At 47.3% G+C, this 14,527-nt stretch overlaps 1 protein-coding gene across 4 annotated transcripts in view; it reads left to right on the top strand.

Moving 5' to 3' along the window:
- Positions 1 to 3,666: 3,666 nt before the first annotated feature.
- Positions 3,667 to 14,527, top strand: part of IL1R2 (interleukin 1 receptor type 2) — a 39,690-nt gene continuing 28,829 nt past the window's right edge. The window contains exon 1 of one of the 4 annotated variants that reach the window (XM_019666476.1): positions 3,667 to 3,720. Coding sequence is in view for 2 of the 4 variants with exons in the window: in XM_019666475.1 (XP_019522020.1) it covers positions 8,438 to 8,451 (14 nt within the window). In the remaining 2 variants the exon portion in view is untranslated. Of the gene's footprint in view, positions 3,721 to 8,145; positions 8,452 to 14,527 lie in introns of those variants that run through there. The other 3 variants (XM_019666475.1, XM_019666474.1, XM_019666469.1) reach the window with 3 other exon arrangements.

Here is a 14,527-nt window from a genome sequence, read left to right as displayed (position 1 = left end):
TGTATATATTTTAAAAAGCAGTTGGAAGTTGGTCAGCTACACTCTGGAAATGGATCCAGGCTAACAGAGTGTTCTGAACAAAGACACCTGGAAGAAATATTATGATGTGTTATCAGTGCATCATCATTTGATGCTAGGTGACTAATTTTCATAAGTATATAGTGCGTATTCTCTGTAAATTATTTGTTTTTTACTTAGCAACCCTTTTCAATACAGGTAGAATCACAGTAAATTAGCATTATTGACGCCCCTATTTTTACTGGATTAGTGGAGTCAGGTCAAGGCTTAGACATCTCAGTGTAATGGGGTGATGCACTGCAGACTCTTGGGGGAGGACCAGTAATGCGAGTTGCTGAGACCAAATCTAGTGAGAATTGACTTGGGGAGGGAACTGTCCTGTGCAGAGAAACTTAGTATTGGTAATTGGTTAACCAGCATCTTGCTGTTATGAATTGATATTCATTTGTTCATGTCTTCATTATTGTCATTTCTTTCCACTAGAATGTGAGCTCTTAGGGCCCAGAACAATGCCGGGCCTGAAGCAGGGGCTCAAAAACATATTAGTGAAATGAATGAATATATGAATGAATGAATGAATATATGAATGAATGAATGAATGAATGAATGAATGAATGAATGAATGAATATGCTGAACCAGACCTGGATCTTTTCTGAGCTGGTTAGTGAGAACTGGAGTCTGATCTCTCTGCTTGACCTGAGTAGACGCTAAAGATTGGACCCTACCAGCTCTGCTGCTCTGTGAGGCCCCTTCAGATCTAGCCAGGCAACCCTGGTTCACCTCTGTACTTCTTAACTGTCCTCCATGAATCAGCCTTGGAATTTCGTAACTTATTTGCTTTTTCTCCCTACGGAAGCTAAAGACATAGCCATGAAGAATGTGAGCAGTATATGCCTCAGGCCTGGGCTCTCAACCCTGGTTGGGCAAAAGGCTTACATCCACTGGGGGTGCTTTAAAAGTATCCACTGGTCCCTGGCCCACCCCTGTCAACGTCTAGTGGGTGTGAGAATGGGCCTGGCCATCAGTGTTTGTTGAAAGCTTCTAATGTACAGCCAGAGTGGAGAACCACTGGGACAGCTCTTCTCTAACTCTTGTCAATATCAGGACTGTCTGGGGGTCTTGCTAAACACCTATTGGTTCTCCCCTCTCCTAGCTTCTTATCCAGGAGTCTGAGATGTGAGCTAAGAGTTCGCATTTCTAACAAGCTCCCTGGGTGGGCTGCTGCTATCAGTCAGGGCAAGGCTTTAATTGCTGCCCTGGGGCTAGGTCGTGTCCCCCCCCCCCCCCAATTCTCCCTGACCCAGAGAGTTTTCTGCTTCTTGCCCCTACTGTTCTGGTTATTCCCTTTCTCCAGTGGGGTGCTTGTTTTTCCCTCTACACTGGTCTGATCTTCACTGAGCCCTGGGCTATCCCTGCCAAGGTGTAGAGAAATTGTTTTTATCTACTTTTCCCAGCCCAAAGAAGATTGGAATGCCTTTAAACGGTGTTCTACTAGTCCAGCTGAATGGCTCAGTTGGTTAAGAGTTAGCTTAAGAGCGCGAGCTCTGAGCAACAGTGTTGCTGTTTCGATTCCCACACGGGCCAGTGACGCTGCGCCCGAGCTGAGCTGCCACTGAGCTGCCATCAGGTGGCAGGATGGCTCAGCTGGTGAGAGCACGTGCTCCTAACAACAAGACTGCCTGTTGGATGGTGGGCTATGCCCGCCCGCAACTAAGACTGAACTCGGCACCTTGAGCTGAGCTGCCACCTGGATGGCTCAGTGGATAGAGCATGCGCTCTTAACAACAAGGCTGCTGGTTCGACTCTCACATGGGATGGTGGCTATGCCCACCGCAACTAAGATTGTACCACAGCACCTTGAGCTTAGAGGCCACAAGCTGCCGATGGGGCAGCCAGATGGTGACTGGTGCCCTCAACAACTAAGATTGAAGAACAACAACTTGGTTGGTCCCCTTCCCCAATTCCTCAATTAAAAAACAAAAACAAAGGTGTTCTACTGAGGGGGAAATGGGGCCCCCAAATGGGGAACTGAACACATAGACGTGGATGCATTGGGAGGTGGTTGGGGTGTGAGCTCTGGGTTGGCTGGTTTTTACGTGAGAGGCCTGCTTGTGGAAGAGCAGTAGTTATCTATCTCTAGGATAGTTAGAGCCCCTGGATGGGTCAGCAAGGCCCCAGATGTCAAAGCATCAGAATACAGACATGGTCAATAAAAGACGTGGTTAACACAGGGGGGTTTGCAGAGAAAGGGGGAGTGGATGGTCTGAGCTGGGCAGTGGCATTCAATGCAGGCTCATTTGAAAACGTCTTACCCACACTGTCCAGTCTCTAAAATCTGCAGCTTTGTCACTGACCCTGTCCTCTAGGCTCAGCCAGCCTCTCTCATGCCAGGTCACAGTTCATGGACTGAGGCCAGCTGCCGCAGCATGTTGTCACCGTCACCCTCAGGCTCAAGGGGGCAAAGAGCAGGAGCTCCTGTGAGAACCACGGTGAATGTCATTTCCCGTGAAGGCTGGTGTGCCAGCCAGTGACAGGACGTTGAGGAACGTGGATTTTCCTTTGTGACTAACTTCAGCTGAGGTCTTCATTCCAGCTGCCAAAGCGTGCTGAGCCCAAGCACGGAGCTGCCGTGACTGCCTGCTCCGGGGGCTCTGGTGCTACGAAGACAGCAGATGGAAGTCAGGGCTCTGTGTGACGTTTGGGTGCCTGTCGGGATGACTAGGCTGGGTTTTATATAACACGATACACAGATAAGAAGGCAATGGGTGCATCTGGGGCTCTGCAGGTGACTCAGGCACCATCATTTCACTGCCTTCCAGAAGCATGGAGCTCAGGCATCAGCTGAGCAAAATGTTCTACATGTTACTGAGAGATGAATCGGAAGCAGAGGAAGGTCTCATGAGTCAAGGAAAGAACTGCCTGGCAGCTAGAATGTACTATGGACCCTGGGGACATAGTGGGGGTGGTGGGGGGGAGAGGAGGTGGAGGTATGGGTGAGGATGGCCAGAAAGGCCATTTGACCCAAGGCTCATGGTCACAAAAGGCTTTGGATGGTGCCTTTGCAGTTTTATCTCCAAGTGTGAGTGATGCAGAGTTGCTGAGGTTTGGATGAGTCGTAAAGCACTTATTTTGAAATGTAAACATTTACATACAATACAACCTGATGCCTGCGATTCGGTTTTGGCATAGATCTTTAATTTTTAATATCCTGAGAACGCCTTTTTTATTTTTCATATTTTTTTGCAGGGGTCTCTGGCATTACCTGCTGGAGCCCTGCCCGGTGTTAGCCGCAGGCAGTAATGACTGGCTACGCGGTGGTGCTGGGAAGCTGGCACACTCCGGGGGAGCTAGAATGAAAGGTAGCACTTCATTAAGAGAAAAACCCTAAACCATCGCGTGCGCGCGCGCGCACACACGTACACCCACCCCTGAGCTCTGGGGTACGGCCCATTTTTTTTTAACCACCTTTACTATGAGTCTAAAGTCAATATAATAATTCAGCTATTTGTGGTTTTTATTTCTAACAGGAGCCAATGAAATATTGACTAGAATAGCTGCTGGGGTTGTTCGGTAGTGGGAGGCCGAGAGAAGGAAAAGGTAACGTGGAGGACGGTCTGGGATGGCCACTGGGAGGTGGGTGGGCGGCTGTGGAAGCAAGGGCGTCCACGCCACACAACGGAGACCCTGGACCTTAACTCCCAGTAGGTGGCGTCTTCAAGGAGCCTTCTGGGCCCCATGGAGGGAAGGCGTGGTCGTGTGGCTGGAGGAGCAGGGGAGCTGAGAGCTTTGGGACATTCAGTCCTGGATTGGGCCTGGACACCCAGGGGAGGGAGAGTGAGCGTGGAATGGGGCCAGCTTCCAGCTCCCCTCCCATCCATGCTCTGCGTGCTGTGGGGGGTTGGAAGGAGAGTGGGCAGTGGCCGTTAGTGTCCCGGTTGCCCTGGAATTCCCATTCTTTCCCGGTGTCTCTCACTGAAAACAGAGGTGGGGAGAAGGATACAAGAGGAAAGGCTAGAAACAAAAAGCCTTCCCATAACAAAGGGTGGATGGTCTCTGAATTGAAGAGCAAAATGCAATTTCTCCCATGGCTCTGAGAAGCTCTGAGCATACTTTTTTTTTTTTTAAAGATTTTTTTTTTTAAATTGGGGAATTGGGGGATGGGAACAGTGCTGGGGAATTGGGGCAAGGGGAGCAGACAAGTTTCTGTCCTTTTGTTCTTCAGTCTAGTTGTGGAGGACATTGCTTCACTGGCCCAAGTTGGCACCATCATTGCGCTCTTCCCGGGCGAGGCAGATCAGTCGCCGGCTTCTGGATGGCCGCTCATGGCGGCTGCTGGCCACTCATGGCGGCTGCTGGCCACTCATGGCGGCTGCTGGCCGCTCACGCTGCCTGCTGGCTACACACGGTAGCCCATGGCCACCCACTGCAGCAGGGGCTGCAGCCTACGCTGTCACTGGCGACTCACGGCAGCCCAGCTCCAGGTTGAGCTGTTGTTCAGCATCTTAGCTGTGGAAGGCAGTGTCACTGGCCCTCATATGTGGGATCCGAACCGGGGCCCTCTGGCATCCCAAGCCAGCTCTTAACCAATGCGCCACTTGGCCGGCCCGCTCTGAGCATACTTTGTCTACACTTTCTACACAACCTCAGTCCTTAGGAGTGAAGGCGATTGTGTTGCTATTCATATGTGTGTAGAGCCATCATCTGTGCTTCTGTGTATGGTCATAATGCACACATTTTGTGAACTGGAAGGCATCTTGGAGTTTGCAGGAGGCTGAATAATAGTCCCCTAAACACACCCCTACCCTAATCCTGACATTTATGATTAGGCTATCTTGTATGGCAAAAGGGATTTTACAGATGTGGTTAAGGATTTTCAGGAGGGAGGTTATCCTGGATTACTTGAGTGTGCCCCAAATAGAATCATGAGGGTCCTTATTTGAGGGAGGTAAGAGGGTCAGAGGAAGAAGGAAGCCACGTGCTGACGGAAGCGGGGGAGAAACATGATGGGCTGGGGACCGCAGCCCAGGAATAACAACCTCTAGAAGCTGGAAAAGGTAAGAAAATGATTTTACCCTGGACCTTCCAGAAGGAATCAGTGTTGCCAACACCTTGATTTTAGCTCATTGAGACCTGTGTCAGACTTCTAACCACCAGAACCAGAAGAGAACTGATTCATGTTGTATTAAGCCACCGCTGGTGGTAATTTGTTACAGCGGCAATAAAAAGCTAATACAGGACTCATTTACGTCAGCTTTTTGTTTTTGCAGATGAGGTGACTGAAGCCCACTGCAGTCAATATTTTCATTTTAACTTTGTTAATTTGTAAATTATTCATGGGGAGGGAGTGACTTTTCTCCTGCTTCTATAAGGCGTAGAGATTTTTTCTGTTATTAACCAGAAATGCCTTAGAATTTTCAATTTTATGGGGTCTGATTGTTAAATTGATCCTATGGGTTTGGTGACCATATGCTACCACACACAGACCCAGGGAGAGGTCCCGGGACTGAAAATCTACCTCTGTAAGGGTTGGGCAAGGAAAGACAGAGGAAAGAGTATGGTCATGCCAATCTGGTAATTATTATTGAGAGTTTATTAAGGGAAACTTACTTATGAGGTGTGTCTTGGGCGGCTGCAAGACAAAATAAATCTCATGTCACTGGGCAGGTGCCAAAGAATTATCTAGGGCAAAAAGGGGATAGTCAACAGTACTAGTATATGAATGCTGCCAGGTACAGAAATTACTTTACATGCTTGACCAGTTCAGGACACCCAGGAACCTGCACGGAGTGGGGGGACAGGGGAGGGGTGCTGACTTATGTCAAAAAGAACATGGATTATGATCAGACAATCTCTAAGGGAGGTTTGCAATAAGTAACCTCAGTTCTGGCCAGGGTCCAGTTTGCTGCAGGTCAGGCGGCAGTCATGTCACGGAATAGTGTCTCCTCCACACCCTATTTTCTTGAATCACAATTAAGGATTCTGATCTGATACAAGTGAGTGCGTTTATGAAGACAACCCAAGAGAGGCTGTCCCATATAACCTGGGACAAATAATCCTCATTATAATACATGGTCAAAACACGCTCTCCTCCCCTCCAGCTCCCTTCTCACTTTCCCCCACAAGGAAGGCAAAGGGGTTGGAAACTTGCCCCAAGGGTTTTCAGAAGATCCTGCTGATTTCTGAACCAGAACAGACTTTGGAAAGGCCTTCTGGGTCTAAAAAGTGAAGACTCATTGCTTCAATCCTTGCAATAAACATCCTGGATGACTTTCACCTCAAACCTCAGAGGATGTTGAGATACTTCAGAACATTCTGTGCCTCGTCTATTTCCTATCAGTTGGTGGAGAAATTGAACCAAATGCACGGGAGATAGTGAGAACAGGACAGTGTATGGGGAACTGAGGGAGGTGGGAAAGGTAGCCATTGCTTTGTGAGTACCACTGCAGAGTTGGGGACTGTGGCTGACTGTTGGGTCTGGGAATTAGTGCTTGAAAGGGCTATTCAAACAATTCTGTGGCTCCGTGGTAGAGTTTTCCCATAGCGAGACGTGAAGTTATGTAAATTCCTCATTATGGATCACAAGATCAGCAGTTGCACTTCAGCATGGGCAGAGGCGGATTGCATGATTTCACTTCCTCTCTTCGGCTATATTAAGGTGCGGGCTGCCCTGTGCTATTTAGTGACTGGGATCCCAACCAAGGCAGGTCAGCTGGGACTGATGTGTTTGATGTCTTTGACCACAGAGAGGGTGTAGAGAGGACTTGATTATTCCCATGCCCATCATCCTGGCATGATGATGGTATTTGGTGAGATTTTCCTGCTTGGGCAAATTCACACCCTTGAAACTTACTTGGCTTGACCCCAAATTTATAGCTCACTCTTTAATCTTACCATGGCAAAACTTGGAACAAAAACAAAGATTCCCCACTCCACTGGTCCTTGGAAAAAGAATAAACATGAATACAATGTAACATTTACTCTGTGTCCATCAAATTCCATTGGGGGTATTCACAGCTTCCATAAGAAAGTCTCCCTTCATGATGTTATCTATGCCATTAATACAGCGTTCTCACCTGTGCTCCCCCCCCCACGTGCCTGTACCTCAGTTTGCTCTTTTTAAAACTGGATGATGGATTTGACCATCTCTGAATTTCCATCTAGCTTCAATATTGTGTTTTTCTCAGATTTTGTTTACCCAGTCTGAGTGGTGACCCCTGAGAGAGTTACCTGCCTGGTTTGCAAAAGAATAAATCCAGGGCCAGTGGGTCCTTTTGACTGAGCCATTTATTCTAGATATGAAATGTCTAAGATTTCTGTAAAAGAGTTTCTGCACCTGGCTTTTCACCTGGAAGAACCTCAATATCTGAATAAATTGGACAGGAAGTGTTGTTAAGGTTAGTAACATAGATTTTTAAGGATATTTGGAAAAGTGTTCTTGTCTTCCACCCATCAAAAGGGGATCTATATTACACCTCTGCCTAAACTATGTGACATAGCTCAACATATAGGCAAGAAGACTCGGAGACCCAGAGGGTTCAAGTCCCAGCCCCATGCCTTCTTGGACCTGGCTAAGTCTTTACCCTCCCTCACTTGGCTGCCTGTTCATATCAGGGAGGGCACTGGACCAAAAAGTCTTTATAGCCCCATCTAGTCCGGACAGCAGGGATTTGAATCAGCAAAGTGGGGAGGCCGGGCCGAAGTAGTTGGCCGCGTGTGTCTGTGGGGCAAGCTCCCCTGGACCCTCTAACTTCAGGGGCGTGGCTCGTGAGGGCAGAGAGGAGTCGTCACTATCACCTTTGGGCCTGTTACAGGAGGTTAGGGGACATATGTCTTGTACAGACATGACTTAGGACCAAATTCTCATTTTTGAAGTACAAACTATTCAGTTAGGTAAATTCCACACATTACAATAAAGATTTGGAAATCACCCCCTTCCTTCACTTAACAATGAAAAGTCATCTAACACTGGGAGCCAGAGACTCATAAGCTTAACCTTCCTTCGATCCCAGAAGGGTCCCAAGGGGGAAACATCCACTATCCTACTGGTCAGAGACCAAAAGGCCTCCTCTCCTTTAACAGGGCCACTGTAGGGCAAAGTACACATGACTTTAAAACAACCTCTCAGCCAGAAGGACGTGAGTCTTAGCGAGTCACAAAAAAATAGGGAAACTTACGCAGAGTTTCCTTGGCCACTTCCCCATCTGAGTGATCACATACCCAGCACTATAGCCCGGGGTGCTCCCCTGTGAGGAGGGAAAAGGTGTGTCCACTGCCACTCAGCTGGAGGGAGTGACACAAGCCTGATTGGGAAGTCCCAGGAGGACGGGGATATAAATCTGTGCCCTAAATGCTGAGCTTCCACTGAGGTGAAAGTCAGGCCTGGCAGCCCTCCCCAGGTGAGAAGCAACAAGGTGAAAAATGCAGAGCTGCAGGTAAGAGGCTTGAGAGAGAGAGAGAGTGAGAGAGAGAGAGAGAGAGAGAGAGAGTCTGGGAGTCGGGACCCCTGGGCTCCATTTCTGGATGGAATCCTCAGGCAGCTCTCCTGATGTTTCTAGACCTCAGGTACCTCCTCTGGGTGACAATCCTCATCTCCGTGGCCTTCTCCATCTGTGTGAAGGTGACCTTGACTTTTTAAGCCTTCAGTTTCTCTATCTGTCACAAATTGGGCTGAATCAGAGGGTGTCTGAGGACCTCCTCAGAGGCAAAGCAATAGGCAAAAATGCCATGGAGTCCAGTAGAGGAAATGACTTGCCGTCAGCAGGTGTCCACCTCATGAGAGGCTTCCAAAGAGATCTTCTTTGGAAGGATCATGAGATTTTCATGGGATCTTTTTTTTTTTTTAAAGTAAGTGCACTTTTCTAACACTGAGCTTGGCTGTCTTGGAGGTATGATGAGTATAGCATGGTGGGAAAGTGTGAGCCCTGAGGCTAAAGTCTGGGTTCAAGTCCCGAGGCTTTGAGACTTTGACTCTTCCTAGCTGTTTGATGTCACGTACGTGTTCATCACATACTCGTAACTGTCTTTAAGATATTCTGTTCTCTAGTAAATAAGGAGTACTGCCTGAGTAGAGGTCATCTACCCAGTGGCCATGAGCTTGTCAGTCATCAGCAGCCAGGAGGCATGGAGCTAACCTTTATCCCTTGCTTCATTCTCATGAAATAATAACTAGGCACAATTCTTTTATGTTTTTTATTTTTTTGTTTTTATTTTATTTTTTAAAAAGATTTTATTGGGGAATTGAGGGAGGGGAACAGCATTGGGGAATCAGGGAAGGGGGAAGAGACAAATTGCTGTCCTTCTGTTCTTCAGTGTAGTTGTGGAGGACGTCACTTCACTGGCTCATGTTGGTGTTATCATTGCGCTCTTCCCGGGTAAGGCAGTCACTCGCCGGCCTTTGGACGGCTGCTCACGATGGCTCATAGCAGCTCACAGAAGCTCACGCCCGCTGCTGGCCAGCCCCACTGCTGCCTATGCCTTCGCCGGCGACTCATGGCAGCCCAGCTCCAGGTTGAGCTGTTGTTCACCATCTTAGCTGTAGTGGGCACAATGTCACTGGCCCTCATATGTGGGATCCGAACCGGGGTCCTGCTGTTCAGAGCTGGTGTCCCAAGCCAACTCCTAGCCAACATGCTACTCAGCTGGCCCCTGAGCACAATTCTTTTAAAAAATTATTTTAACCCTCAATTATAATGAAACAAATTGCACAATTTATTTTTACCTACCCAGTGTCTCAGGTTCCCCATTGGTACATAGTGATATTGATGGTGAGAAGGACCACAGGTGGGTGGGAAGAGGCCATGAATCTGAATCATGGTAAAGACTTAGTGCTGTGCCTGGCAAAAGGTGGGGGCTGCCTCCATGTTTGCTCTCAGTATCGGACATTCTCCCTCTTCAATCCCACTCCCCTTGAATCCCACTTTCCTCTTCTTGGAACCCTAGCTCCCTTGAAAGACCCCTACCTCCTGGCCCCAGCTTTGCCTCTACCATGGTGTGATGTTGGTCAAGGCTCACCATCTCTGAGTTTCCTCTTTTGTAAACTGAGGCAGTTGAGTGGCTTGAACGTCCCAGCCCTTCCCAGCAGCTCAGTGTCTGTGGTGGGATACTGCGGCTCTCCCTCCTGGTGGTCCATCCCCCAGCCCCCAAGCTTATCCTCTCCCTGGCCCATTTCTCTGAGCTCCACCATCCCAAGAGGGCAGTGGGTTCCTTCCCACCAACTCGGTGTAGTATTTCCACACGTGCAATAGGAGACCCCGCCCTCAAACCTCATCACAGTTTTGTCCATTTTAATTGTATTTTTCATTCGTTTATAGCTGCTTTGGTTATCCTAAAAGGCGAGAAGGAAGTCCCTGTCCCACTTGTTCCCAGTTGGCCTGGGGGCCTCTTCCACACCCCAACAGCAGGCCTGCCTCTCAACATCACCACTTCCACCCCAACCTCCAAGGCCCAATTGTTTGACGACAAACAACTGAGTGATCCAGAAGGTTCACAGGCCCGCCTCCCCTGCTCCTCCCCCAGGATCGCAGAGTCCACTCTAGTGACAACACAACTGAAATAGTGCAAAGAGTTTAGATTTGGGTTGTCGTTTTAATGTCATCATCGCCTGCTCTGTATATGGGGACACTAGATTGTGACAGTGCCTTCGGCCAGTGGTTCTCAGACTTGAGCCTACAGCAGCATCACCTGAAGGGCTTATTAAAACACATCATTACATCCTCTCAGAATTTCTGATTTCACAGATATGTGTGTGTGAGTGTGTGGTGAGGACTAACATTCCTAATAAGTTCCCGGGTGATGCCGATACTGCTGGTCTGGGGACCACACTTTGAGAACCACTTCCTGAGGAGATAAGAGGACTTCCATGTCCAGTGGCAAACCTACGAGTGAGTGATTTCAGGACAAGAGACTTTTGGGGCTGTTTTCAAAACAGAACTCACAGAGACCTTCTACTGGGTTTGATGAGTGCTAGAGGAGGGGACGTCTTAAATAGGATTATTCTATTTAACAGATGGAGAAGTAGGCACAGTAGGAACACGTGAGCCTGTCAGTGACTGCAACTTGACCTCAGTCTCCTATCGATTTTGTTCTCCAGCCACGAAGAAGTGTTGTTTAAAAGAGGAAGGGAGAGGGCAGCACAAAGATGAAAGGAATATGAAAGTTTCTGTGGTCAGCTGATGAGCCAAACCCAGTGGAGCTCCCCCAAAATAATGGTGGGTTAGTGTTGATTCTCCAGCACCTCAGAGTCCCTGCTCCAATGGTTCTCAGCCCCGGCTGAGCATTAGAATCACCTAGGGAGCTTTTAAAGATCCCAGTACCTGGGACCAATTATATCAGGAACCTAGGGGTTGGAGCCCAAGCATCAGTTGTTTTTGAAGCTTCCCAGGCAGTTCCGATGTATAACCAAGGCTGAGATCCACTGCCCTCCCCACTGTCCCACCCTTTCTAAGCTACTCAGAGACTTACTTTTTTCAAAACTTGTGTTCTGAACCTGTCATTTATCTGATGATTGTCATTAGCTAAATGGGCATTTGAGTCACTGGTATTAATAGCACAATCGGGAAAGAAGTCTGAGAATCTCCATGGAACTTCATCTAAGCGTTTCTGAAACATACTTTAGGTAAGAACCTCTGTTTCATATGCAGCATAAGTAATTTCCTAAACACAAGGAGGCAAATAATTGTGGCACTTGATTTTGGGGCAAGGAGCCCAGTTTAAAACCTGGATATTATCTTGCTGTGTGACTTAGGAATGTAACTTCATGTTTCTGGATTTCAGTTTCATTCATCAGATGAAAGGAAGAGATTAGAGAACAGGCTTCTTTGCTATTTTAAAGATCTCTGTAAAGTATTCATACCACACAAATTTTTCATGAAATATCAAGAGGAAATTTAAGAATACTTGGACTTGATTGGAGATTGCAAACCTGCATGCATTCAGGGGCCATGCAGTAGGTCAAAACTGTGGCCAACTGGAAGGAGGTTGTCCCTGGGAAAAGACGTTCAGTGAAAAATAACACCTACAATTTTTTTCTAAAGATTTTTATTGGGGAATTGGGGAGGGGAACAGTGTTGGGGAATTGGGGAAGGGGAACATTGTGTTTTTCCAGGACTCATCAGCTCCAAGTCAAGTTGTTGTCCTTCAGTCTTAGTTGTGAAGGGCACAAGCTCAGCTCCAAGTCCAGTTGCTGCTTTCAATCTTAGTTGCGGGTGGGTGTAGTCCACCATCCCATGCAGGAGTCGAACCAGCAACCTTGTTGCACACTGAGCCATCCGGCTTCCCATTAGCAGCTTGCTGCTGCTCAGCTTAAGGTGCCATTTTCAATCTTAGTTGCAGGTGGGTGCAGTCCACCATCCTATGTGGGAGTTGAACTGGAAACCTTGCTGCTAACAGCATGCACTCTCACCATCTCACTGGCAGCTCAGCTTGGGCACAGCTCACTGGCCCGTGTGGGAATTGAACCAGTGACCCTGTTGCTCAGAGCTTGCACTCTTAACCAACTGAGCCACTCGGCTGGCCCAACACCTACACTTTTGCTGAATGATGCCCATTCACAGGTTGAACTGGACTGTGATTCCCATTTTGTGAGCTTTGACATCTTGCAACAAAATGCTTATTTAATCCTAAATTAAAGGGATGAGAATCAAATCGTGACCCACCACTCCTATTTGTGTTCTAGTGGAGGAATTACACTTCTGTAAGCCTCAATGTCTTCATCTCTGAAATGAAAATAACAGCAGGTAGTTCATAAAATGTTGGGAAAAATGAAAAGAAATAGTACGTTTCAAACTTTTGCCTACCACCTGGCACATGGTGGATGTTCAGTGTTAGCTGTCATCACCTTCAATGTCATCACCATGGTCGTGATCATCATCAGAATATGAGGTTCTGACAGCAACATTTCAGAAACCACTCTGAGAGGGCTGGGGTGATCAGGCACAGGGATCTAATATTGTCTGTGCTCTCCTTCCATGTAGGCATTTGCCTACTTTATTGAAGAATAAGCCAGTGCTAACTGATCAGTTTCTCAAATCCCCTGGGAGTCTTGTTATAATGCAGATAGATCTGACTCCCCAGATCTAAGGTGGGGCCTGAGATTTTTTTGCATTTCTCACAAGTGACATCCATGCTGCTGGTCCATACGTTACACACTTTGAGCTGCAAGGCTTTAGAATATTAGGACAGAATTTTTCTTATTTGGGAGCAAGGAAAAAGTTAATGTAAAGCTTTGGATGGGTCCTAAATTTTTTAGTGCTGATATTCATCAGAAAGTTTTCTTAAATGTCTATGGTAGGCAGAATTCTAAGATGACCCCCCACTGATCTACACCCTTGTCTAAGCCCCTCCCCTTGAATGAGGGTGGGCTATATGAATATGATGGGATGTAACTCCCATGATAGGGTTACCTTATATGGCAAAGGTAAAGGAATGTTGCAGATATAACTTTGGTCCCTAGTTAGTTGACTTAAAGTCAATCAAAAGAAGAGCATTCTGGGTGTGTCTGACACAACTAGTAGGCTCTGTACAAGAAGGTCTAGAGGTCAAAGTCAAGAGGTCAGAGAGATGAGAAGTAGCATTTGATGTTTTCCACTGGCCTCAAGGAAACAAACTGTCATGTTGTGGAGAGGGCCATGGGGCAGGAAATTGTAGGTGGCATCTATTTAATGAGAGTGGCCTCGGCTGACAGCCAGCAAGGAAGAGCGGACCTCAGTTGTACAATAACAAGGAACTGAATTCTACCAACAGCCACACACACTTGGAACAGGACCCTAAGCTCTGATATCAGTCTGTGAGACCCTGAGCACAGATTCCCAAGGTGAAGCCAAACATCCGACCCATAGCCAATGAGCGAAGAAATGGGTGCTGTTTTAAGTCACTGAGTTTGTGGAAGTTTGTTACACAACAATAGAAAATGAACATAATGTCCTAATTTTTCTCTTTGACTACTGTGCAAGCCAGTCTAAGTTATACTGCAATAATAACCTAAAACGCCTCAGTAGCTTAATACAGCATAAGTGTATTTCGCTCATACTACCTCATTGTCATTGGCCAGCTGCGTCAGACTGTTACAGTTCGTCATGGCCATTTGAGGCCATTTTCAAAAGAAAACTTGCAGAGACCATCTGTTGGAATCAGATTGTTTTCACACAGTGCTGGGGTGAGAAATAAGTGTTTGATCTGTTTAACAGAAGGAGAAACAGATGTTTAGGAACGAGTGAGTGGATCCATGGATGGCAGTAGACCTCAGCCTCCTATCAGGATGGCCTATTCATCCTATGTGGCCACTATTGATAAACAAGGGCTCAGGGTTCACAGGGCAGAAGAAGAGAGGGCTGGGGGTAGGACATCAGAAGAGAAATGGGTAGGGCTGGAAGTGGCCCACATCCTTCCTGTGTACTTTTCATGGCTGGAACAAGTCACGTGGCTATGCCTAACTTTAAGGGTGCAGAGAAGTGAAATGTTGTATATACCCCAAAGTAGAAGTTTCCACATATTGGTGAACGTTGAGTCTCT

Source organism: Hipposideros armiger, unplaced genomic scaffold (assembly GCF_001890085.2).
Source record: "Hipposideros armiger isolate ML-2016 unplaced genomic scaffold, ASM189008v1 scaffold_472, whole genome shotgun sequence".
Classification (NCBI taxonomy): domain Eukaryota; kingdom Metazoa; phylum Chordata; class Mammalia; order Chiroptera; family Hipposideridae; genus Hipposideros; species Hipposideros armiger.
This window is presented reverse-complemented; position numbering and strand designations above follow the sequence as displayed.